General features: G+C 57.2%; 1 protein-coding gene across 1 annotated transcript; it reads left to right on the top strand.

Moving 5' to 3' along the window:
* The first annotated feature begins 5,256 nt into the window (after positions 1-5,256).
* On the top strand, positions 5,257-24,047 carry RAB3A (RAB3A, member RAS oncogene family). Its single transcript, XM_006126825.5, has 5 exons — positions 5,257-5,415; positions 15,936-16,163; positions 18,899-19,017; positions 20,735-20,859; positions 22,346-24,047. Exons 2-5 carry the CDS (start codon positions 15,936-15,938, stop codon positions 22,534-22,536), a joined length of 663 nt encoding a protein of 220 aa, XP_006126887.1. The 5' UTR covers positions 5,257-5,415; the 3' UTR covers positions 22,537-24,047.
* Positions 24,048-24,385: the final 338 nt, after the last annotated feature.

Genomic DNA, 24,385 nt, shown 5'->3' with positions numbered 1-24,385 from the left:
CACATTGAGCCACATCTCACCATGCAACACTAGCGATTAGAGACCGGAAAGGCCTCACCCAGCCTAGGCCAGCCTCCAGGGGCATCATTTCAGATGGGGGGGGCGAGCTGAGCATGCGGTGATAGTGGGGGAGGGCAGAGTGAGGGCATGGGGGGAGGCAATATGAGGACAACAGCTTCAGCAGTGTCACTGAGCATGCTCAGTACAAGCCCAGCAGCACATTGGGGCGGCCAGGGCGAGGGAGGGATGGAGACACCTCACGTCTTTCCAAGAGCTACCGAGTCTCTGGAAAACAGAGCGTCTAGACCCCGCCATTTGTATAGGTATAGTTGGGGTTATATTTTACCATGTGCGTTACTTGGTACTTATCAGCACTGAAGTCCATCTGCCTTTATGTTGCCCAGTCTCCTAGGTTTGTGTGCTTCCTTTGTAACTCTTAGCAGTCCGCTATGGACTTAACTACTGTGAGTCCTGTTGTGTCTGCAAATCTTGCCACCTCGCTGCTTTCCCCTTTTTCAAAGCCATTTATAAATAAGTTGAACAGCGCTGGTCCCAACACCGCCCCCCTGGCGCACGCTGTTTATTTCTACCCTTTGTTTCCTAGCTTTTAAGTGGCATATCTGGCAATGTTTTCCTGATCATCTAAAGAGCCTTCCATTAGTTCATGGCCACTCAATTTTGGAAGCCCTGAGGGTGACAGTCATAGACTCATAGAATATTAGGACGGGAAGGGACCTCGCGAGGTCATCGAGTTCAGTCCCCTGCTCTCCCGGCAGAACCCAGTACTGTCTAGACCATCCCAATGATTGAGGCTCGACAAACCGCGGCAAGCTCTACTCGCCAGCCCCGCACCGCGCATGCGCCAGACCGGCACTGTGCATGCACACAGCACCTTTGAACAGGGCGAACGGAGCGACCAGCTGAAATCTACTCACCCACAGTGATTTGTCGAGCCCTGCCAATGATACTCACAGCACATGCCGAGGCCTGCAACTTAAGTGTGGTTGCATAAACGTGCAAGTATATATGCAAATTGTTTCTTTCACACTGACGGGCATAAATACAAAGATTAAGGCAAGACTACACAACATGCAAGCCCCATTTAAGTCACTTCTGCTGCTATTACTAAAATGCGATATTTCCCCGATTTCTACCCATGTGACAGCACTTTTAATGAGCAATGACAGTCCAGGAATTTAACTACTAAAAGGCATCCCATCAGAAGACCGTTATATTGACGACTTTTTTGTTTTGGCTCCCACCTGTGGGCGGCATTGAGTCGCCCTGCAAGTTCATTGACAAGCCCTTTGTTACCTTAATCACCCTGCCTCCCTGTGGCTATAAACAATCCCCTGCCCCAAAGGCAAAGCTGGGAGCAGCACAAGCTGGTTGAAACACATTTCCAAGCCCAGCGCTTTGCAAACTTTTTTTCTCATGACCCAGTTGAAGAAAATCGCTGATGCCACAACCCGACATCATGTGACTGGCGTGCAGGCTCTGGGGCAGGGCTGAGGCTGGGCTTTGGGCTGCAGGAGGGGGCTCCGGCTTTGCGGGGGTCATGGGTAGGACAAGTGGGACTTACCTTGAGCGGCTCCCGGGCAGCGGAGGGGGCTAAGACAGCTTCCTGTCTCTCCTGACACCGCAGACCATGCTGCCCCCAGAAGCAGCCGGCAGCAGGTTCCCAGCCAATGGGAGTGTGGAGCTAGTGCTCAGGGCAGGGGCAGTGCACCGAGTCCTGGATGCTCTCCCCCCACATCTAGGAGCTGGGCCTGCTGCGGCCGCTTCTGGGGTGCAGCGCAGTCTGCGGTGCCGAGCTGCCTTAGCTCCCCCCGCTGCTCACCAGATCCCCCTGCAGCTACGAGACCCAGCGCCAAACACCCAGGCCTGGGTTGCGATCTGTAATTTGAAAACCCCTGGCCTAGCCCCAGGCACAGCTCTGCACATACATAAGAACATAAGAACAGCCGTACTGGGTCAGACCAAAGGTCCTTCTAGCCCAGTATCCTGTCTGCCGACAGTGGCCAGCACCAAATGCCCCAGAGAGGGTGGACCGAAGACAATGATCAAGCGATTTGTCTCCTGCCATCCCTCTCCAGCCTCTGACAATCAGAGGCCAAGGACACCATTTTATCCCCTGGCTAATAGCCTTTTATGGACCTAACCTCCAGGAAATTATCTAGCTTATCTTTAAACTCTGTTATAGTCCTAGCCTTCACAGCCTCCTCTGGCAAGGAGTTCCACAGGTTGACTACATGCTATGTGAAGAAGAACTTTCTTTTATTAGTTTTAAACCTGCTACCCATTCATTTCATTTGGTGTCCTCTAGTTCTTCTATTTAGGGAACTAATAAATAACTTTTCTTTATCGGTCCTCTCCATACCACTCATGATTTTATAGACCTCTGTCATATCCCCCCTCAGTCTCCTCTTTTCTAAACTGAAGCAGACCTCAAGTGTGAAATTTAGAGACTCCAACTTTTGGGGGGGTGGAGCCCTTGACCCCTCAATGGCGCCCCCGGGATGCTCTGTGCTGCGTTGTTTCCCAGCCTGCTTTGGGGGGACCCTCCTGAGCGGCTGCAGGGCCCCATGTTCTCTGGGGACTGCTCCTAGCCCCAGTTGATGCTTTGGGGGTGACGAGATGATTCCGGGGTGACTCAGGGGGTGCTGTTCCCGGCTCTTGGGCAGGTAAAGTGAGCTGGGCTGTGACTCAGGGGACTCACTGCCTGAAGCCGCTGCGGCTGAAAACAGCAGCATGTGTGACATACGGTGCTTCCATCTAATCCCCCCCATGGTTCGCCTGAGCCCTTTGGGACAGGCCGCTGGCTGGGCCTCAGGGACCAGCCAAGCCAGAGGCTGTCCCAGGCAGTGCTGGCCCTAGGAGCAGGGCTCAGGGCGGCTGTGACCCAGCAGGGCAACCTTCCCCTGAAACACTTCGCTTAGCTCTCCCAGGAGCCCAGGTTGGGATAAATGGAAGTGACCGAGGTTAGGGGCCATAGACCTCCCCAGCTTGGAGAGCAGGTGGGGGGTAGGGTTGCCAGGTGTCCAGTATTCACCCGGACAGGAAATACCCAGGAAATACCGGACATGTGCAATGTGACATGTGCAATGTCCGGTATTTCCTGTTTCCCTGGGATGGAAGCCCGGCGGGGACAATGTTCCCCTGCCGCGTCCGGCAGGGGCGGGGGAGTAAGGCGCGCAGCATAAGAACGTAAGAACATAAGAACGGCCGTACTGGGTCAGACCAAAGGTCCATCTAGCCCAGTATCCTGTCTACCGACAGTGGCCAGCACCAGGTGCCCCAGAGAGGGTGGACCGAAGACAATGATCAAGCGATTTGTCTCCTGCCATCCCTCTCCAGCCTCTGACAAACAGAGGCCAAGGACACCATTTTATCCCCTGGCTAATAGCCTTTTATGGACCTAACCTCCATGAATTTATCCAGCTTCTCTTTAAACTCTATTATAGTCCTAGCCTTCACAGCCTCCTCTGGCAAGGAGTTCCACAGGTTGACAACACAAGAACTTTCTTTTATTAGTTTTAAACCTGCTACCCATTAATTTCATTTGGTGTCCTCTAGTTCTTCTATTATGGGAACTAATAAATAACTTTTCTTTATCAGCCCTCTCCACACCACTCATGATTTTATAATTGACAGCAGAGTGGCAGCGGAGGCAGGAGGGGGCAGTTCCTGGGTGCCACACTAGGGGGTGCTGATCTGGGGTGGGAGCAGAGTGCAGGCTGCTCTGGCCCAGGTGACCAGCAGAGCCCCGGGAGCTGGCCATGTGACGCCTCCCTCAACACCAGCTGCCTCCCAAAAGTGACATGTCAGGACGGGAGTGGACCTGGGGCGGCTTGCACCATCGGCCTGTGGGGGGATGGCATGTCGAGATAGAACAGGCTGTGACGGCTTGTACCACCATCCTCTGGGGGGATAACATGTCTGGACATGGGGGGTGGCCTGTACCACCGTCCTGCGGGGGGATGACTTGTTGCGATAGAAGAACAGGCTATGATGGCTTGTACCACTGCCCCATGGGGGGGATGACATGTCCGGACAGGGGAGCAGGCCTGGGGCAGCCCGTACCATCAGCCTGTGGGGGGATGACATCTTGAGATAGAACAGGCTGTGACGGCTTGTACCACCATCCTCTGGGGGGATAACATGTCTGGACATAGGGGGTGGCCTGTACCACCGTCCTGCGGGGGGATGACTTGTTGCGATAGAAGAACAGGCTATGATGGCTTGTACCACTGCCCCATGGGGGGGATGACATGTCCGGACAGGGGAGCAGGCCTGGGGCAGCCCGTACCATCAGCCTGTGGGGGGATGACATGTTGAGATAGAACAGGCTGTGACAGCTTGTACCACCATCCTCTGGGGGGATAACATGTCTGGACATAGGGGGTGGCCTGTACCACCGTCCTGCGGGTGGATGACTTGTTGCGATAGAAGAACAGGCTATGATGGCGTGTACCACTGCCCCATGGGGGGGATGACATGTCTGGACAGGGGAGTGGGCCTGGGGCGGCCTGTACCACCATCCCACAGGGGGGATGACACATCAGGACAGAGAAGCAGGCTGGGGTGGCTTGTACCACAGTCCATACGGGGATGACATGTCCAGATAGGAGGGTGGGCCTTGGCTGGCCTGTACCATCATCCCACGGGGGAAGCAGGGGAGCAGGCCTGGGGTGGCTTGAACCACGGTCCCATGGGGGGGATGACATGTAAGGGGGAGCAGCTTCAGGTGGTTTGTACCACTATCTCCTCTGGAGGCAGGTGGGAACTGTGACAGAAGAGGTGGCATATGGTGGCTTGTACCATTATCCCTTGTGGGGGGGGGTGACTGTTGTGACAGGGAGATGTGTGCTGGCTTGCTGTGGCGGGTCTGTTGCATGGTGTGAGTTGGCTCATACCACTGCCCCGTGTGCAGGGTGGTGCCCTGTCATGACAGTGGCGAGGGTGAGAACCAGCTCATACCACTTGTCCTTGGAGGTGTGGGATAGATCTTGATAAAGGAGATGAAGTGTGGTGGCTCGTACCACTGCCCCATGGTGGGGGGGGGGCACGTCACGTGGCTATGACAGCCATTGAACCAGGCCAGCTGGCCTCCCTAGGAGGCTGGAGGCGGTGGGCCCGCGAAAGGACCGATAGGTGCACCCGTGGGCTGTCAATCATTAGTGCGAGCCCAATAGAAGCACAGGACTGGGCAGGAGTCCCGCCCCTGCCTGAGGAGCCTGAAGGAGAAGCTCGGAATGGGTCGTCTCCGGCCTCCTGACGTCACTCTGTCATCTGCATATCGGTCCCCGCCCCCTTTGGAATGCTGGCGACGTCAGCAGGGCTCTGCAATTGCCGGGGCCGCGCGCGCTGCTGCTGCATTTGGTGCAAGAGGAGCCCGGGGAGCGCGATCTGGAGGTGAGCGCGCGCCCCCCCCCCCGTTTCCTCCCCGGGTGCCCCCGCGTGCAGGGCGATAATCTTCATTTGACACCTGCGGGGGGGGGGGTGATGCGCCGGGAGGGGCTCGTGGCTGCACGGAGCGCAGGGGGAAGCGAGCAGGGGGCTCGGTCCCTGCTGCTGGGCGGGGGGGGGGGGATGCTGAGTGCACCTAGCAAAGCAATGGGGGGGGGGGCGATGTACACAAATCGCTCCGGCTGCTGCATGCACACAGCCCTGCCCTCTGCAAGGAGGGGGGGGGGGTATGATCAGCCTTCTGCATCCATTTCCGTCTCTGGCCGCCCGGGGGGGCTGCGTGCAATGAGCTTCCGCCCCCCCCCCCCCACCTGTGCTGCGCGTCTGGCGTGGCCTCCTGCCTCTCCTAGGCTTGGAGTGGAGGTGATGGGCCGTTGTCGGGGCTTGCATCCCCCGCATCCATCCCAGTGGTTTGCCGAGCCCTGCAAAGGTGCTTTCTCCGCTGGGGGAGGTGGGGAAGCCTGGAGGGGCAGGGAGCCGAATAGGGACCCTCGGCCCTAGCTGAGACCTTTCTCTTTGGTGCCAGGTCAGAAGACTGGGGCTGGAAGAATAACAGATCCAGAGGAGCCATTCTGTGCATGAAGCCTTTTCTGCCAGTGATGGGAGGGGGGGAGGATGCTAACTGATGCTGCTGCTGGTTAAGGATGTTTTAATATGAATGATTGATGGCAAGGCGGAGACTCAGGCAACTGAATAGCTTGAATCCACCTGCATCCACTCCACCCCTCCGCCTCTGACAGTCATTTATTAACGCATCCAACCAAGCATGCCACCGAGTTGGCTGTCCAGTGCGGTGGTGTATAAGGTTACTGCATTGCTCACGCTTTGAAGGGTGGCATAATTCACTTCCCATGTGCCTACTGCTGCTTTTAAAATAGCAAAATGGATGGGGTGGGGGGGAGCGACTGTTTGCCTGGGCGGCGGTGCTGTCGTGACGCTTGCGTGGCGAAGGTGAGCCAGGGAACGGGGTGGCCTGCCTGCAGCGAGGGGTGTTTCGTAGGTGATCGCAAAGAATGAAATTTCCAGAAAAACACAGCGAGGGAGCTGGAGAATAGGGCTCGCTACTAGGGCAGAAGCTTCTGGTGCAACATTATGATGAACCCTGCTAGCTCGACATGACAGACTACAGAACAAAACTGATTGTCTCAGTCCGTATCGGCTACCTCCCTCAGAAAAACATTAGCTCCTGAAAGATCCTCCATGCCCAGGTCCTAGGTAGTGCCTGGGTCCTCTTTCCCTCACTACATAAGGTGCCCTGCCTAGCTCAGGAGAATGCTCAGACTTTATCAACCCAAAGCTGCCTCCACCCCAAGCCTGGCTCCGCACAGGTGACCAGTGTCTGTTGTTTTACACCAGGATGCCGTGACGTTATGGAGAACCTTGCCACAGACCCATGACAAATAGAAGGGCCCCTAGTGCTCTGTCCAGGGGCATTACAGAAACAGAGTCTGTCGGCATTGTCCCTTCTCTTGTGTCCCATAGGGTGGGATTTGTTCAGATGTGTCTTGGTTTGGGGCTTGGCAGGAGAGAGCTGCTTTTACTTGGGTGGCACACACTAAGTCGGGGGGCAGCGGGGCTTGTAGGGAATCTCCTTCCCTTTCTCCTGGGGGCCGGGATCTGCGTGTGCCTGTCATGGGAGGGTTGTGTTCTTCTGCGGATTGTCTAATACAAAGGCTTGGAGACAACACACAGCAAAGCTGCATGTAGGTTTTGAGTACTGTAATTAAAATGCACTGGAGGAGCTTTTTCACTAAGCGACTGGCTTAATGTAGCAATAAAATGTTTCTGTAAATATGAACTTGGTCCCCAAGGGCCAAATGACTAATATTATATCGAGGACCATTATTTGAGTTAAATTGCACATTGTTGAAATGGGTTAAGTGACTAGCTGGGTTGCATAGTTCCCGTTGGATCTGGATTGCTGACAGAGTGGCAGTGTAAACAGGATTTATTCATACAGAGGGTGGTGAAAACCACATGTTCAGAGGTTTTCTCCTGTTCGGCTTTCAAGAAATGGAGCAGTGCCGATTTCTCTTAGCTGAAAATTATCTCTTTCTCTCCCCCCCCCCCAAAAAAAACCCCCAACAACTCTGAATTGTGCTTCCAGCTCAGTACACCATTAAAACTTCCCGACTGTATGTATGCACAGTCATAACTGCCCAGTCCAATAAGTCCCATTGTTCCCTATTTTGGGTGTCTTTAGACTCGGGACCGCATGTGTCAAACAAATAAATCCTCCTGGGTGAGTTTATAAACCCCGTTTGACAATGGGAATCAGTGGCTCTGTATTTCTGGGTGAATTTTGCCCTCAAAAATTTAGTTGCTCAATTTTGCCTTGTGCATCTAATGCACACTGCATTGTGTGCACTCTTCCTTTGGGTCTGCTGCCTGTCACCATATTGCTTGAATATCAAGTGATGAAAGACTAAAACAAAGGTACAGGAAATGGGATTAGAGAATCAAAGCAGGATTCTCCCCAGCAGTGAATATGAATGAGGTTGTAAGGTCACGTTTCCTGATATTATTTCTCACAGAGAGGAGGGGGAAAAATTCCTTTGTGGATGACCTTAAAACAGACAGTAAAGGGCGAAAACCTGTACACCCCTTTGCAGGCAGTACCCCACATACTTCAATCTGGAAGCTAATAGCTCATGCTGCTGTGCATTCTGGTACTACTCAGATGAATCGTAGGACTGGAATGGACATCGAGTCCAGTCTCCTGCCCTCACGGCAGGATGAAGGACTATCTTAGCCGTTCCCGACAGGCGAAGAGGAATCTAATCTCTGTTTTATAAACAGGGCTAGGGAAACGTTCCCAGAGATTTGGAACTATCAGCCAGGGTCTGCTCATCTGGACAACTTCCTGCCCATTGCAGGCGGGGGGGGGGGAGGGTGCCGCTGTTCTTCTTCCCATCTCGTGTCTGGTGCCCTCCCTGCTGCAGGAACACGACCTTGTTCTTGAGTTTCCCTGTGGTGCTGAGTCTAAATGCTTGAAACTGACGGGCCTCGTCTGCTGCTGGAGAAGAACCGGGCTCTGCAGCAGAGGCATTGGAAAGGTCTCTGCAAATTCAGGAAGGTGCTCTTGCATCTCCTCCTACTCTTCCCCACGCTGGAAAGTGTAGGGTTACCCCTTCCCCAGGGTTGCAGAGGGGTCAAGGGGCGGTCCCTGATGAACCTTTTGAGGCACATGGGCAGGGGGGTCTCCAATCAGCCTGGGAAGGCTCGTGGCAGGTTCTCCCTAGGTCCTTCTGGCCTTGGAATCTCCTGCAGGCATCTAGTGTTGAAAACAGGCCTCAGAATCATTCCCAGAGCAGGTCTTGCCAAACATCCCTTCTCTCCTCCCCATCCTCCACAGAGCAGCAGGGGTCCTGTGTGCACAGGGGCCTTGGGACAGGCACCAGGGTATTCACCTCAGGTGGAGGGGTGCTTTTTTTGGAAATGTGGACCACAAAGGTGTGAATGCACCCCCATGGCCCCCCAAGTAAGCAGGGATATTAGCCCCAGCCTTCCCCCGGCCGGCCAGAGCATGGAGGAGGGAGGCTTGTCTGCCCCTAGCCAGCTGGAGCATGCTTCCTTGGGGGATCTTGCTGGGGGCGGGGTTGCACCCTTCGCGCACACACCCACCCTGCATACAGGCCTGGCGTGTCTCCTTTACCTCCGTCTGGCAGGGCTGGGTCTCCGCTCAGTTGCGGTGTTCTGCTGTTTACATTGCAATAGTCCCTCAAGGCCTTAGCCAGGCTGGGCACAGTTGTGCTAAGCACTGTGCCAACGCACAACCCCTGGAGAGACGAGTTAAAGCTTTGAGGTCTGGCTCTGCAGGGAGGAGTTAGGGAGCACAACCATGTCTACACTGGGAAGGGGGGATAGCGGTGTCGTTATGGCCCCATAGTGCAGCTCCGTGGTGGGCAACCTGGGGGCTGTATGCAGCCCCTCGGGGTTCTACACATGGCCCGTGAGACCGTCTGTTTACCGTCGCTCGCGGGTGCCGGATTCCGCGGTTTCTGTCCACGTTGTTTTTTCCTACTGGTGTTACTAACATAACATGCACGTAAAGCAAAGGCATGGGACGTGGGGTGCAGGCTGATTGCGCACCGCACTGACTGGGAGAGCCGTGCACCCCCTTTGCCTCCAATCACAGCGCTGCCACGGTTCAGTCGGCACCCCCTGCAAATGCCAGGCCCGCAAGCGCCGTGAGCAAAACAACCCTTTTCGGGAAGACCGTCTTGGTTACAGCAATCTTGTGGCCCAGAGATGGAGGCTCACTAGCCTCGGGTGCCCATTGCTGGGGTAGAAACAGCCTCCGTGTACAGAAGAGTTCTTCCTGTCGGTGCAGGAGCGCTGCCCCCGTGTGACAATTACCTAGGTCGCCCGGAAGCGTTCTCCCATTGGCCTAGCTGTGTCTACACCGGATCTGCAGAGCGTGGTGGAAAAATCCATTCCCGCGGTGTCAACCTAAGTCTGAACTGGAGATTAGGCTGGAGGGCAGAGCTGTCTTTAGGATTTACAGTTCCCTTTGCCTGGTGGTAGCTGGGCGGGAGATGACGTGATTTTTACCCTCTTCAGCAACACACTATGAAATAGTTTAAAGCAAATTTGAACCTAAAGTCTGGTCGACTAACCCAGTAAATTCAGGACTATGTAGCACTTTAAAGACTAACAAGATGGTTTATTAGGTGATGAGCTTTCGTGGGCCAGACCCACTTCCTCAGATCAAATAGTGGAAGAAAATAGTCACAACCCTATATACCAAAGGATACAATTTTAAAAAAAGTGAACACATATGAAAAGGACAAATCACATTACAGAACAGAAGGGGGATGTGGGGGGGTGGGGGGGGAAGGAAGGTGAATGCCAGTGAGTTAATGATATTAGAGGTGGGGAAAGAAAGATGTCTGTGAGTTAATAGTATTAGAGGTGATAATTGGGGAAGCTATCTTTGTAATGGGTAAGATAGTTGGAGTCTTTGTTAATTCCTCTGTGGAGAGTGTCGAATTTTAGCATGAATGCCAGTTCAGAGGATTCCCTTTCAAGTACAGATTTGAATGTCTTCTGAAGTAGGATGCAGGTTAGCAGGTCATTCAGACAGTGTCCTTTCTGGTTGAAATGACCAGCAACTGTTTTTTCTTTAGCAAAATGCAGGACAATGGAGCACTTTAAAGACTAACAAGATGGTTTATTAGATGATGAGCTTTCGTGGGCCAGACCCACTTCCTCAGATCTGGCCCACGAAAGCTCATCATCTAATAAACCATCTTGTTAGTCTTTAAAGTGCTACATTGTCCTGCATTTTGCTTCAGCTACCCCAGACTAACACGGCTACATTTCTATCACTGTTTTTTCTTTGTGATCCTGTCTAATGTCTGTTTTGTGGGCATTGATTCTTTGGCGAAGTGTCTGAGACGTTTGTCCAATTGTCCCTAAATTGTATCCTTTGGTATATATGGTTGTGACTATTTTCTTCCATTATTTGATCTGAGGAAGTGGGTCTGGCCCACGAAAGCTCATCACCTAATAAACCATCTTGTTAGTCTTTAAAGTGCTACATAGTCCTGTATTTTGTTTCAGCTACACCAGACTAACACGGCTACATTTCTATCACCAGTAAATTCAGAAACAGACACGCTATCCCAGGAGCTGACACATGCCTTTTTCTGGGGCTTCACTGCTACCTGACTGGCTCTTTCCCAGATCTCTGGCTGGATTTTAACTTTTCAGTTAACTTGCTTCCTCCTGAGAGGGTCTGAGTCACAGAGCAGGAATCGGAAGAGGCAGATGGGGAGGAGGGGAGACATTAAGACCCAGCAATGCCTCAACTTTTCGGGCGCCCAACACAGGGGCCTATTCTGCCTGTAGGTCCGGACGGCTCTGCCGGAGGGCACGTCAATGCAGCCCTTGGAGGTGTGATTGCGGCGCACTCACACGTGGCTAAAAACAGCAGTGAGGAACTAGCACCCCGAGCTTCAGCGTGGGCGCATGATGCACGTGTGTCCCCAGCGTGCGTGCACCGTTGACGCCGAAGCCCTGAAGCGCAGGACAGGTGGAGCTCCCGACCCTGCCCTAGCACGTGGGGCAGGTGGGCCTGGGTGAATGGAGCCCCCACATCCCCTGCAATGTGGGACAGGTACCAGCCAGCACCTACATTCCAGCCAGAGGCCGTCCTGATCAGCTGTTTGTCGGCTCAGCGTGCTAGTCTGGACGCTCCCGTGCCGACCTGAAAGCCCTTTATCGACCTCCCCGTTATGCCTCGTAGGATGAGGTTTACCGGGGAGGTCGATAAAAGGCTTTCATGTTGGCAGGGGAGCATCCAGACTAGCGCGCTGAGCCAAAAAACAGCCGATCAGCTGTTTGTCGGCTCAGCGCGGCAGCCATGTAAATTTAAATGAAGCCGCAATTATTTAAATCGCGGCTTCATTTCCCTCTGCCGAACAAACAAATCTACATGGCTCCGTCGACGGAGCCATGTCATTTCGACGTACCCATAGAGACGAACAGATGTTTTGAAGCATGAGCTTTCGTGGGCAAAGACCCATTTCGTCAGATGCGTGTCTGGAGACAGAAGAGGAGAAGTAAGGCACCCCTGGGGACAGAACATGGGTAGGGCCAGGCTGTTTGCCTCCCCCGGCCTATGGCACCCCCTTCCCATGCCACGCCTAACTTCATGTAGATGGTTTCGGCTGCTGCCAGCACCAGTTTGACCCTGGCGTGGAGGCCTGGCTTTGCAGTGGTTCGGCCGCGTCTCTAACCCACCAGGCTGTGGGAACAGCACCGTACATGGATCAAAGGCCCGCGCTGGCTGGCTGCCCTCAAGAAGGAAATTGGAACCTTATCTCTTCGTGCAAGCTGTTCGCGTCAAAGATTTCTCTCTAGAGGAAGCTTATCGAATGGGGAAAACATGGCGGTGCCCTTGGACTGATATTTTTCAGGGAGCATTAATTTCTAGCGGGTGGGGAGGGGGAGAGATTTGCCTCTGGGCCTAGTAACAACAGACCTCTTGGATCTACTCGGGTATTCAGAGCTCTTGAGTTCTCCCAGAGCAAGAGTGTTGGCCGGTGCTGTCTGCCCTGTGGCATCCCTGGAAAACGTCGTGGCACAGAGCTGCCCTTGGGACGCAGGGGTTTTCTTGGGTTTGTGCAGAAGTCCTGGGCGCTCTCGCCATGTATCCTTTTAGCCACAGGGTGCTCCACGTTGGTCCGTGAGGAGTTGGGTGGCGACTCACTTTGGGGTCCCGTGTTCCCCGTAAGCTGTGTGCTTGCGTGGCCGCTCAGGAGAGACTCAGATGCTGCCCAGCTGATTAGCAGAGCACCTACAGCTAGGTTGTATGTTTCTACTGGCGGTGCACATTTGCACATGCTTTGGTGCAGGTAAAAAATTATTCCGCACATGGATGGAAAAGATTTAGAGAGAATTTTGGGCATGACCCCGTTTGAATGGCTAGTGTTAGGCCAGGGCTGGTGTTAGGCTGGCTGGGGCCCAGGGCTACAGCGCAAGCCTCTCTGCCCAGGCCTTTTTTTGGCCACACGTATCCAGTGTCAGTGGGGTGGGGCTCCAATGGCAGCTGGGAGAGTCAGGTCTTCCCCCCCCACCCCGTTCCAGTGCTCCCTGTAAGCTGAGCGCTTGAGATTCAGGTGCGGCCCAGAGCACCCACAGCTGGCAGCATGTGTTTCTGCTTGTGGTGCACATCCGCACATGCCTTGGTGCACAGAACAACATTCATTCCACACAGATGGAAGAAATTAGAGGGAACGTTGGAGAAGACCTGAGTTTGCTTTGTGCTGAAGATGCGTGGGCCCTCAGCCAAGGAAGCCAGGCTAGAGCCTGCTCTGGATTCCCACTGAAAATCCAGGAGAGTTGGCCTCTGCTAATCCCAGCTAGAACTTCTCTGGACCTCGGTTACCAGCCTGCAGACGGGGGGGCTATATTCCCTTTCTCCTGCCCTGTGTCTGTCATATCTCTGGCAGTGGCAAGCTCTGTAGAACAGGGACTGGCTCTACCGGTCTGTGAATAGTGGGGCTGGTGTTAGAGCAACACCCCATCTAGCCTAGTATTCGGTCTCTGCCCGTGGCCAGCACCTGGCGCTTCTTCCAGCTGGAGGTTTAGGAGTACCTGGAGCGTCTATTGATGGGCCTAGCCTCCACAAACTCCTCAAACCCTTTGTTTGGAACCCAGTTTTACTTTTGGCCTTCCCGGCGTCCCCTGCACCGAGTTCCACTGGGTGACCCAACGAGACACGAAGAAATATTTCTGTTCTGTTTGTCAATACGTGCCCCCCCAGAGATGGTCCCGCTAATCTTTTTCCATCCATGCGCGGAATATTTTTTTTATGTGCACTGAGACATGTGCACCACCCGGAGAAACACAAAACCTAGGTGTGGGCGCTCTGCTAATCTGCTGGGCAGCATTTGAATGTCTCCTGAGCAAGCGCACAGCTTACGGGGGACGCTGCCCCCTAGTTTGTGTGTTATGTGAAAAGATAACACTTCTTCCTTCGCTTTCGCTCACCCGTCATGCTTTTATGCCCATCCCCCCAGTCGTCTCTCTTCCAAGCTGAATGGTCCTAGCCTTTTTAATCTTTCCTCGGACGGAAGCTGTTCCATACCCCAACCATTTTTCTTGCCCTTCTCTGTACTTTTCCCGGCTCTCATCTTTGTTTTGAGATGGGGCGATCAGAGCTGCATGCGAGTTTCAAGGCGGGCGTGTGTGTAGCATGGATTTGTAGAGTGGCATTTTTCTGCTTGATCCCCTTGCTACGGGTGCCTAACTTCAGCTTGTCTGGCGGACGTTGAGTGGAGGTTTCCAGAGATCCAGCCACGACGATGCTAAGATCTCCGCCTTGAGTGGGGACGGCGAATTTAGATGCCATCCGTTTGTATGTCGAGTTGGGATTGCTCTTCCCAGGGCGGATAATTTTACACGAACCAGCATTGAATTTCATCTGCCGTTGGGTTGCCCAGTTGCTCGGGGCCAAGCCCCCTCTGCCGCTCTTTGCTGCCAGCTTTGCATTTAATTCTCTTGAGTAATTTTATCACGTTGGCAAATTTTGCCAGCTCGCTGGTCGCTCCCCTTTCCAGATCTGTTATGAATAAGTGGAGCGTTGTTTGTCCCGCAGGGATCCTTGGGGGCCCTGCTTCTGGAGGGGAACGGCACTTTTTCTCTTAAAGCTTGGTTTGATTGATGCCTGGGCGGGGGTACCGCTGATGGCGGCAGTGGACGAGTTTGGAGCAAAGACCGGTGTTCCCTGTAAGCTGAGTGCTTGGGCGGCCACCCGGGGGAGATTAAAATGCTGCCCAGCTGATTAGCAGAGCGGCAGCTTGTGTTTCTACTGGTGCTGCACCCGCGTCAGTGCACATAACAAAATTTATTCTGCACATGGATGGAAAAAATTAGAGGGAACGTTGGCAAAGACCCGAGTTTGCTTTGTGCTGAAGCTGGCTAGGCTTTCAGCCAAAGAGTCTGGGCTACGGCTTGCCCTGGGTTAACCCTGCCGCCCAGGCAGGGGAGGGAGCAGGACTTGCAGTGCAGGGAAGGAACGAGGCAGAGGCTGTGCTGAGAGGCGGGTACCTTGCACTGGGGCTGCCGAGAGTAGCGTTCCAGGGAGGAACCGGGGAACTGGCCCCACGCATACATGGGGCTGCCCCCAGCCAGCAGCCCTACGGCTCCTGCAAGCTGGGCTCCCGGGTGCTGCAGCGAGCCGTCCTGCCTGAGCCATGAGCGCGCCATTGAGGGGCCTGGCTGCCAGACCTTCCTGTCCCCTCGCCCAAGCCAGAGCAGAGCTGCTCGCGGCGTCCCAGCAGCTGTTCAGACGGGGAACGTCCCGCCGCTCGCCAGCAGCAGGCTGCGAAATCGTGGCCGTCGCTCTGGATCCCTGACGGCTCTGGGCTCGGTCCCGTTGGCCTGGCCTGGCGCAGAGCTGCCGCCACGGCAGGACGCGATGGGCCCCATGCTGCCCCCTGGCGGGAGAGGTGAAGAGGCTGACCCCAGCACATCGCCGCGGGGGGGAGGTTCAGTTGTTGGGACAGGGCTCGCCTGGCCACCTCTCAGCCTGGGGGGTGAACCCTGGGTTTGGGGAAGCTAAACTTCCACCTGAGGCCCTGCCTCTCCCAGCTCTTCCCCTGCTGAACCCCAGAACCTGTCTCCTCCCCCCAGCTGCTAGCCCCGCCTCCCCCAGCCCCAGAGCACTGGAGGGCCAGCGTGTGGGCCCCCCCCTCCAACCCCAGACTGTCAGGTGGAGCAGCCCCTGTGCCGGAGGGCCCCCCTCAATCCTGGACAGTAGAGCCCCCCCAAGTCCAAGTCCCCCTCTTCCTGCCCCCACCCACAGGGCACAGTCTGCGAGGTGATCTTGCTCTGAAATCCAGATTTTCTCCAGTCTCATCTGGGGCCACCTGGGGCTGAGCGTGCCTGTCCCCCCCCTTTCCCCCCCCAGTGTGCCCCTCCCGCCAGTGTGCTCTGACCCGGCCTTCCCTTTGCAGATGGCTTCCGCTACCGACGCCCGCTATGGCCAGAAGGAATCCTCGGATCAGAACTTCGACTACATGTTCAAGATCCTGATCATCGGTAACAGCAGCGTGGGGAAGACGTCCTTCCTGTTCCGGTACGCCGACGACTCCTTCACCCCCGCCTTCGTCAGCACCGTCGGCATCGACTTCAAAGTCAAAACCATCTACCGCAACGACAAGCGCATCAAGCTGCAGATCTGGGTAGGCGGCGGGGGCGGGGGGCGCTCTGCTGCTGGCGGTCCCGCGGGGGCAGCCCTCTGGGTCAGGAGACAGGTCCTGAAACCTCCCCGGCCCAGCTGTCCCCTCCAGGGTCCCAGCCAGGCCACCCTCGACTTCCCTGCCACGTAGGCTGCCCCCGCTTCCTTGGGCGTGGCAGCTACGGGCTCTGTTGCGGTGGGCGCCGTGGGATTGGCGTTTGCCGGGGGGAGATGTTCATGAAATGACCTGCCCAGGGAAATGATTTCAGGTGCTTAGATTCCCGGTGTGGTTTCCGAATGGCAGACAGGCCCTCTCACGGGGGGACGCCGCTTCCAGTTTAACCCTCTTCTCCCCCCAGGACGCTGGCTGCTCTCTAACCTCTTCCGCGAAGCGAGCGCCCTGCATCTGCTGCCAGGCCCGCTAGCCCCGTTCGGGGCATCTGCTGTGCTGGCCTGTCCAGGGGGTCCTGGTGTGCTGGAGGACACGGGGGCGTGGGCAGGCTGGTGGCTCTAGACCGTGGCCTTTGCCGGCTCCCCCACTGTGCCAGGCCAGAGCAGTCCCCAGCTGCCCCTTGCTCCACCCTCCAGGGCTGTGGGCTCCATCGTGAGTCGCTTTGCACGCCCACGTGCATGCACGCGCACGTGTGTGCGCACGGCTGCTGTCTCGCCAGCGGAAGGAGCCATGAACCCAAGGCCTGGCTCCGGGATGCTCTGAAGCGGCGGTGCGCTGGCTTCTCGCTCCCCAGAGGGGGTGTGGTGGTGAGACGCGGTGCCGAAAGGAGCCCACGCTTCCCCGGGGAGGCTGGATAGCAATTAGCACAGAGCTAACCGCGGGCGGGCCCGGAACCGCGGGGGCCCCCGAGACGCAGGAGCAGCCGGAATGACGGATTTTGCAGCGGTGGCTTCCTGTGGGATGGGAGACGCTGCTGCTGCGCGGCTCCGAGCGGCCTGCCGCCGCGCTACAAGGCTCTGGGGGGTGGAGCCGGCGCAGCCTTGAGCTGGTGACTCTCGGGTAGGCGGAGAGGGGTCTCGGGGACGCACGCCAAGCGGAGGGGGGCTCGCTTCTCCAGAGAGCCGCGTTCAGGATTCTTGGGGATGCGTGCAGCCCCCCCTCTGGCCCTCCAGCCTCCACGCAGACAGCAGAGCAGAAGCCGCTGCCTGAGCACTGAACCGCTTAAGGGCGCCTGTCTGGACGTGGAGGCCCGTGGGGTGGCCCTGCCCTGCCACGTTGTGGAAGGCTCCGGTGCCCAGGATGTTCAGTGGTTTCCTGGCACAGAGCCACACCCCTGTCCTTCCCTGGGTTCCTGCGATCTGCCCGTCCCCTGTCGGGGTGTGTCGGGAGGGGCAGCAGCCCGGGTCCTCTGAGCTCTGGAGAATGGCCGGGCAGGGTGGGAAGCCGGAGGGTCGCTCTGCCGCCTGCAGGGGCTGTGGGTTCTACGGCGGGTGCCCCCCAAGGACTCTGAGACCCGGCACAGAGCAGCCTGGCCTGGGCTGAACAGGGGCTTGTGCTGGAAACTGCGGGTTTTGTAGACCCCACAGCCTGCCCTCTGGCCCTCTACCCGACCAGCAGGGCCCACGCTGGCTTAGGGCGCCTGCTCTGCCCCCCCCAGCTACCGCTGGGCACCCCGTTCCTACGAGCCGGTCAAACGACAAAGCCAAGCCAGTGAGAGGCAGGTGTGTCAGGAGCGCCTGGCCCGGCCTCTCCCCGCAGTGCTCCCTGGGAAGGACAGTCCCAGCACCTCGGCCTCTCTGCAGCCCAGCTCCTTGGCACTGGCGTGACCCTGACACGCCATGCCCCAGCTAGTGCAGGGCCCAGGGGGGCTCTCTGACCCGAGAGACCCCCGGGTGGGCCAGTTACTTCACACGGGCGCTGTGGTCGGCTGGTCACTTGAGGGTTTTTTTTTAAAAGTTAGTGTTAGAACAGGGACTGAGCCAGGAGTCCGGGCTCTGTTCTCAGCCCAGCTGCTCACGTGGAGGGGGGGAGGCTGTAGCAGTGGCTGGAGGCGTGGGGCAGGGGCTGCCGTGGCCGGAGGGGTCCATGGCGGAGGTGTCTGCAGGCATCGCTATGATGCTTGCTGGCTGCCGTCTCTGCTCTCAGGGCGGCCACGTGCAGGGCTGGGCCGGGAGGGCGCCTGGGCCCACCAGCTCTGGCTGCGAGAGTCGCCCGTGGGAGGCAGCAAAGCACAGCCCGTGCCGGGAGCTGGGCCGCGGCGTGTGGCACAGGGCCGGGTTGCCGTGGAGATTTGCAGGCCGCTCAGCGGCAGGGAGCCCCACAGCCGCCTTGGGCACCCCCAAGAAGAGAGAGCCGTGGTTCCCCCCACCCCACGGCAGGGCTCCCTGGAGGCCCCGCCTTGCCCGTGGTACATGCCAAGTTGCTCCGTGGGATCTCCCTGTGGGGTGCGTGTGTGAGCAGCGCTCTGCTGTGTCCTGTGCTCCCCCAGCCCAGAGACTCCGTATGGGGCAGGGGGATGCACTGGCCTGGCCCCGGGCCCTAGTTCATTCTGGATGGGGCTCAGCAGCCTCAAAGTCTGGAGCCTGCGCCGCACAGGAGCTATGGTGGGTGGGCGGATTCCCACCTCTTCCCTGCCCTGAGCTCGGGTAGCACGGCCCCGGGCCTGACTCTGGGCTGTCCCCGGCCTGGCCCAGGCTGCAGGACGGTGACTCCAAGCGACCCTAGAATGGCTCCGAGCAGCTCCCGGCGCTGCTGCCCCCCGAGTGACCCTGCTCTGGTCTCCCCAGGACACCGCGGGCCAGGAGAGGTACCGGACCATCACCACTGCCTACTACCGGGGGGCCATGGGCTTCATCCTGATGTACGACATCACCAACGAGGAGTCCTTCAACGCCGTGCAGGACTGGTGAGCGGGGGAGCCCCGTGGCGGGAACGCCAGGCTGAGCCTCGTGGCTGGGGGGCAGGGGAGCCATTCCCCCCCCCCCATTGCGCGCCCCTCGTGCGTGGCTGGGATGCAGCGTCTGGTGTCTAGCTGTGCCCTTCGGCTCGGCCTCGCACCTGGACACACCAGCTGACGTGCGTAGCCGGGACCCCTCCCCAGCACAGCCGTGGGGAGCTCCCCCTGCGCAGGACGGCTGTGCTGTCCTCGTAGCCTCTCCTTGCTGCGCCTGACTGCTGCCAGCTGCCCCCGGGGCTGCTGCCTTCTTGGCCATGTGTGATCTTCCCCTGCCTTCTGCTAAGGGAACCCCCCACCCACTGGTGCCTGTGCCCCCTGCCAGCTCTTGGGGCTGCATCTTGGAGTCCGCACGGTTCCAGCCCTGGGCCTGGCTGCTGGATGTCTCTGCATTCCTCCCCCCCATATCTCTGTGGGGTGGGTCCAGGAACCGGCCTGGCCTGGGATGCCCCCCAGTTTGTGTCCCCGGAGATAAACCTCTCTGGCAGACAGGGCCCATCGGCCTGGGAGCTTCTCCCCACCCTCTGCCTCTGCCCAGGTCGCTTGGCTCAGTGCTTTCGCTCCTGCTGCGGCAATGCTGGCAGCCTGGCTCCCCCTCCGCCCCCCGCGGGCCGGCCTCCAGAGCTCTGCTGTCAAACTCACCCGCCCGCATAGGCCGTGGCTGCCCCTGGGCCAAATTAGGTGCAGCCTTTGCTGGCATTTCAGGCCCCCAGCCCACAAGGAGCTGCGTTCAGAGGAACGTCCCTGCAGCCAGCCGGGAGAGCTGCCCTGAGCCAGTGCCATCTCTGGAGCCGGCCTAGTCCAGGCTGGAACGTGTCCCATTGGCGCTGCGCCTGGCTGGCACTTCCCCGAGCGCATTGGGAGAGGGGCCTGTCAGTCTGGCGGGGCCTGGTTCCCGCTTCCCCAGGCTCTGCGTTCAGCCCCGGGTCACTGAGAATCTCAGAAATTTACCCCCTGTCCCTCCTCGCCCTGCTGTGTCCGGGGAAAGTCCCACAGATGGGCACAGCTCACTGGGTCGCCTCCTCTCCCTGTGCTAGGCTGAGCCCGTGCACCTGCTGGTGCCTGGGTCAGAGCTCTCCTGTAGGAGGCTGGGTCCGAGACGGGTAGTGACCAAAATCCTCCCCCCCACACACTGGTGCTTGGCACAGAGCAGGTGGGGCGCTGACCACCCGTGTCGCTCGCTGCTGGCTCCTCCAGTTACTGTCTCTGCCCCGTATCCGCTGCCTCCGTAGCTCTCGTCCTACTTTGCCGGTTTCTTCACGCTCTGGCTGCAGTTGGGGTGGGTCTCTGTGTCGCTCGGAGAGGTGCCCCCGGCGGCCTGGCTTTGATGGCTTGACGTAAACGGGGTGAAGGCGAAAGGGCCGGAGAACCAGACTCCCGTCCCTGCTGGGGTTGTGGGGCTCTTGAGCCGAGAGCCTTGGACGTGTTGCTATGCGCAGCACGGCAATACCCCACCGCTTTCGGGGCTTAAATGGCATTGACCGTCGGAGGGATTTGGGCTCTAAGTGCCTAAATCACTTCTGAAAAGGAGAGAAGGCTCCTAAATCAAGCACGGCCTGGCAGCGCTCCGCCCAGGGCCATGTTGTGCCTTGAGCCCCCTGGGCCGCTGTCACGCGCCGCCCGGCTGTCGTAATACCGTGGTTCTCTGTTCCCCGGCGGCGGCTTCAAGGTCCACCCAGATCAAGACCTACTCCTGGGATAACGCACAGGTGCTGCTGGTGGGCAACAAGTGCGACATGGAGGACGAGCGCGTTGTGGCGTCGGAGAGAGGGCGCCAGCTGGCGGAGCACCTGGGTGAGTCCTGGCGGCTTTGGGATACTGTCCGGGCTTGGCTTTGTTTGAGCCTCTGCCGGGGCTCCAGGCGTTGCCTGGCGGTCGGTGCCGGGTGCTGCCTTGCACAGGAGCTGTTCAAAACACCATGGGGAGGCCGTCGGGCCATGGGAATGGGTGGACAAAGGCGTCCGCTCTTGCGCTGAGCGATGGAACGGTGCAGGTCCTTTAGGGGCCTGGTGGGCGTGGGGCGGACGCTGCGTTTCTTTCCCCACGTTCAGACTCAAGGCACGTGAGAGAGTTCTGCCATTAAGTAGCAGCTGCAGCTCTTCTCATAAAAACTGTAATGGCCCAGCCAGGCTATGGCTACACTCGCGGCTTCCTGCGTGAGTAATATGCAAATGAGGCTAAGCGTGGAATATCGCCGAGCCTCATTTGCATACCTAATGAGCCACCATTTTTTTCAGAAGCGGCTCTTGCGCAAGAAGAGGCAGTGTAGACACTCCTTCGTGCGCAAGAGTCTCTTCTGAAAAAAAAAAAAAGGCTCGTTAGGTATGCAAATGAGGCTCGGCGATGTTCCACGCTTAGCCTCATTTGCATATTACTCGTGCAAGAAGCCATGAGTGTAGACATAGCCCCAGTGTTTCCAGCACTCTGCCTATTATCTATTAGAACAACCCTAGAAACCCCGCACTTGGCAGCTGTGAAGTGGCTGGCAGACCAGGCGGCTTGGGTGGGTTCGTGAGCAGGTTATATCCAGGGAGACCATGGGGGCAAGTTCTGTGGATTTAACATGAAACCCTTTTCCCTGCAACGGAACAGCCCAGAGGGGAGATACAAACCCTTTACCAAAATCCCAGGCTTTCCGGCTTGCTCGTGAGCGTGGCATGACCTGGTTGCAGCCTGCCGGTGCCTGCAACCCCAGCAGTTCAACTGACGTTTACAAGCAATTCGTATCGGGGGCTGGCTTCTAGCCCCCACCCCCAGGCATTACACGCTCAGTCATGCTCCAGCTGCTTAGGAAAGAGCACTAGGCACTACCTGGCTTTGTGGGTGAAGGCCTCTCCCCTGGCTGCACAGAAAACATTTGGCTCTAGAGATGCCAAGTGCTAACCCTTGGAAGTCCCGTCCTGGATGGCAGCGCATGTCGGCCGCTGGGCTGGCCAAGGTGCCTGGCCTGGTTCACTTGCCTCAGCAGCTCCTGCTATGGGGCCCGGATGCCGGAGCAGGACTCACAGGCCTTTCAGCAGAGCCAGGCCAGCCTCGTGGGCCGCAGCTCAATAAAACAGGCTGGCCGGCTGCTTGTTTTCCACGGCCGTTTGGGGCCGGGTAAAAGCAATTTCCAGGATCTCAGTCATTTCTTGGGTCTCTATCCCAGCTCAGCCTCCCGCCGGGGCCTTTTTTTGGTGACTTGTGTGGCAGGGGCCCTGTTAGCAAACAGAGGCCCTGCCTTGCCCCACAACCCTCCCGGCCCCCCAGTCTCACGCTCTCCCCTCTCCCTTCGGGCCAGGTTTTGAGTTCTTCGAAGCCAGCGCCAAGGACAATATCAACGTCAAGCAGACCTTCGAGCGGCTCGTCGACATCATCTGCGAGAAGATGTCTGAGTCCCTCGACACGGCGGATCCAGCCGTGTCCGGTGCTAAACAAGGACCACAGCTGACTGACCAGCAAGTCCCTCCCCACCAGGACTGTGCCTGTTAGAGACTGCAGTACGGCACCCCCTGCCCGCGTAGGCCATGTTACCCCCTCTGAGTAACCAGCACCCTCCTTACACTCCCTTCTGTTCCCACTTGAATGCCCCCAGTGTCTAGGTCTGCTGGGATGGCCCAGAGCGGAATGGTCCTTCCGCTGACACCTGGCAGGGCTTGAAAGGGCTCTGGCCACCCTCAGAGTCTGCAGGCTCCATGGGTGGTTCCACCCCCTCCAGTTTTTCTCACCCCTGATGGTAGGAGACACTGTTGTTTGCCTTTAACTAGTTCCCGAGCCGGCCCCTGACTTGCAACTACTTGGCTGGCGGGCTTGTGGGGTTAATTGCAGAATCATGCACTGAGCCGCTGCCTGGGCTTGGCCAATGTGTTTGTTAGCTTCCTTCCTTCCTTCCCTCCCAGCTGGAGGCCTGCTGCTGCGTGGGAGGAGCCCTGCTCAGGGGACAGCAGCTTAAAGGGCTGGAGTCTTCGTGGGGGAGCATCTCCTGATGCTCACGGCACCAGAGACCCCTGCTCCCTTAGCTGTAGTGCAGCCAGAGGGGTGACGCGCTGTGCTTGCATCTCAGTCAGCCCCCGGGTGGGGGGGGGGTGTGTGTGGATGGTAACCCTGACAAAGGGTGCAACAAGATCCCAATGAGGCGTGAGGGCAGGGGGTTCTGTTCTTCGTAGAGATGTGTTCCAGCCCTGTCTTTGCACCTCCCCTGCACTTGTTCTCCTTGCTAGCACAGAGGAGCCGAGCCCGCTGCTAGCGCCGGCTGGCTGGCGAGCCGCTTGGCCTTTGCTGCGCCACTCTCCCCACCAGGGATGGCTCGTTCCTGACTCTTGTTTATTGTATAAATAGATGCTAATTTATGCTCCTGCTTGTCTTCCTCCTTGTACATAGAAACAACCTTCCTGTAAATAGAAGTAGCCAGTGCCCCTCGTGTGCCGTGCTGTGGTTGTGCGGATGTATTTATTTTAGCAGTGTGGTATTAGCCTGCTTGTGAATATCACTTTTAAATCTATTATTTAAAAACCAAGCTGAGCAAGGGCCATGGGCAATGCCAAACTAGCCCCAAGGCGGCGGCGACTGACCCCTGGAAAAATGTGAACGGCTTGGGTCAAGCAAGGAAACAACCCCAGACCCGCTGACCCATGCCGGGCTGGGGGTGGGGCTAACCGAATGGAGCTAGTTTGTTACAGGCCTCGTGGCTCCTTGTCTGTTACTATAGTAATGTGCTTATTGTGGAGACTGTGAAGCCATAGATAGAATTCTATCAATGACCAAACCTGGCGCGTTGCTTCCCTCTATTTATTTTTTTCTTGGAGAACACTCTTTCGTTTACAGCTCCCTAAACACACAGACACACACACCTCCGACCTCTGGTTTTTGTGACGTTGACTTATATGGAAAAAAACAAACCCTCTGCTGTACTGTAAAAATGTCAAAAGTGTCAAAGTCCAGTTTCCTAAAGATCACTGTATTCAAGAGCTGTTGTGAAGAAATAAATAAATGCTGATCACAAAGTCGTTCGGGCTCCTTTTCGGCAGCCAGGTGGGGGGGAGGGGGAGAACCACCAACTCAGAGAGGAGATAAGAGCTAGTCTTAAAGCAGAGGTGTCCATGTGCAAGACCCGTGCACCTGTTCTGGACCTGCCGTTTGCTCTGCTAGGCCAAAGAGCTGCTGCTGTGCTCAGTCTAGTCTGGGGTGGGAAGGGGCCTCATCTACTCCTTTGCTGTCTGCTCTAAAGCCTGAACTTTTGGCACAAAACTGGGTCTGGCTGGTCTAGGTCCCTCCTCAAGCCCGAGGAACCTCTTAGACTACTGATGTGTGAGCGCGGCAGCCAGGTTAGGCTGAAGCTGAG

This window comes from Pelodiscus sinensis, chromosome 32, assembly GCF_052426305.1.
Source record: "Pelodiscus sinensis isolate ZL-2025 chromosome 32, ASM5242630v1, whole genome shotgun sequence".
In the NCBI taxonomy this organism is placed as follows: domain Eukaryota; kingdom Metazoa; phylum Chordata; order Testudines; family Trionychidae; genus Pelodiscus; species Pelodiscus sinensis.
This window is presented reverse-complemented; position numbering and strand designations above follow the sequence as displayed.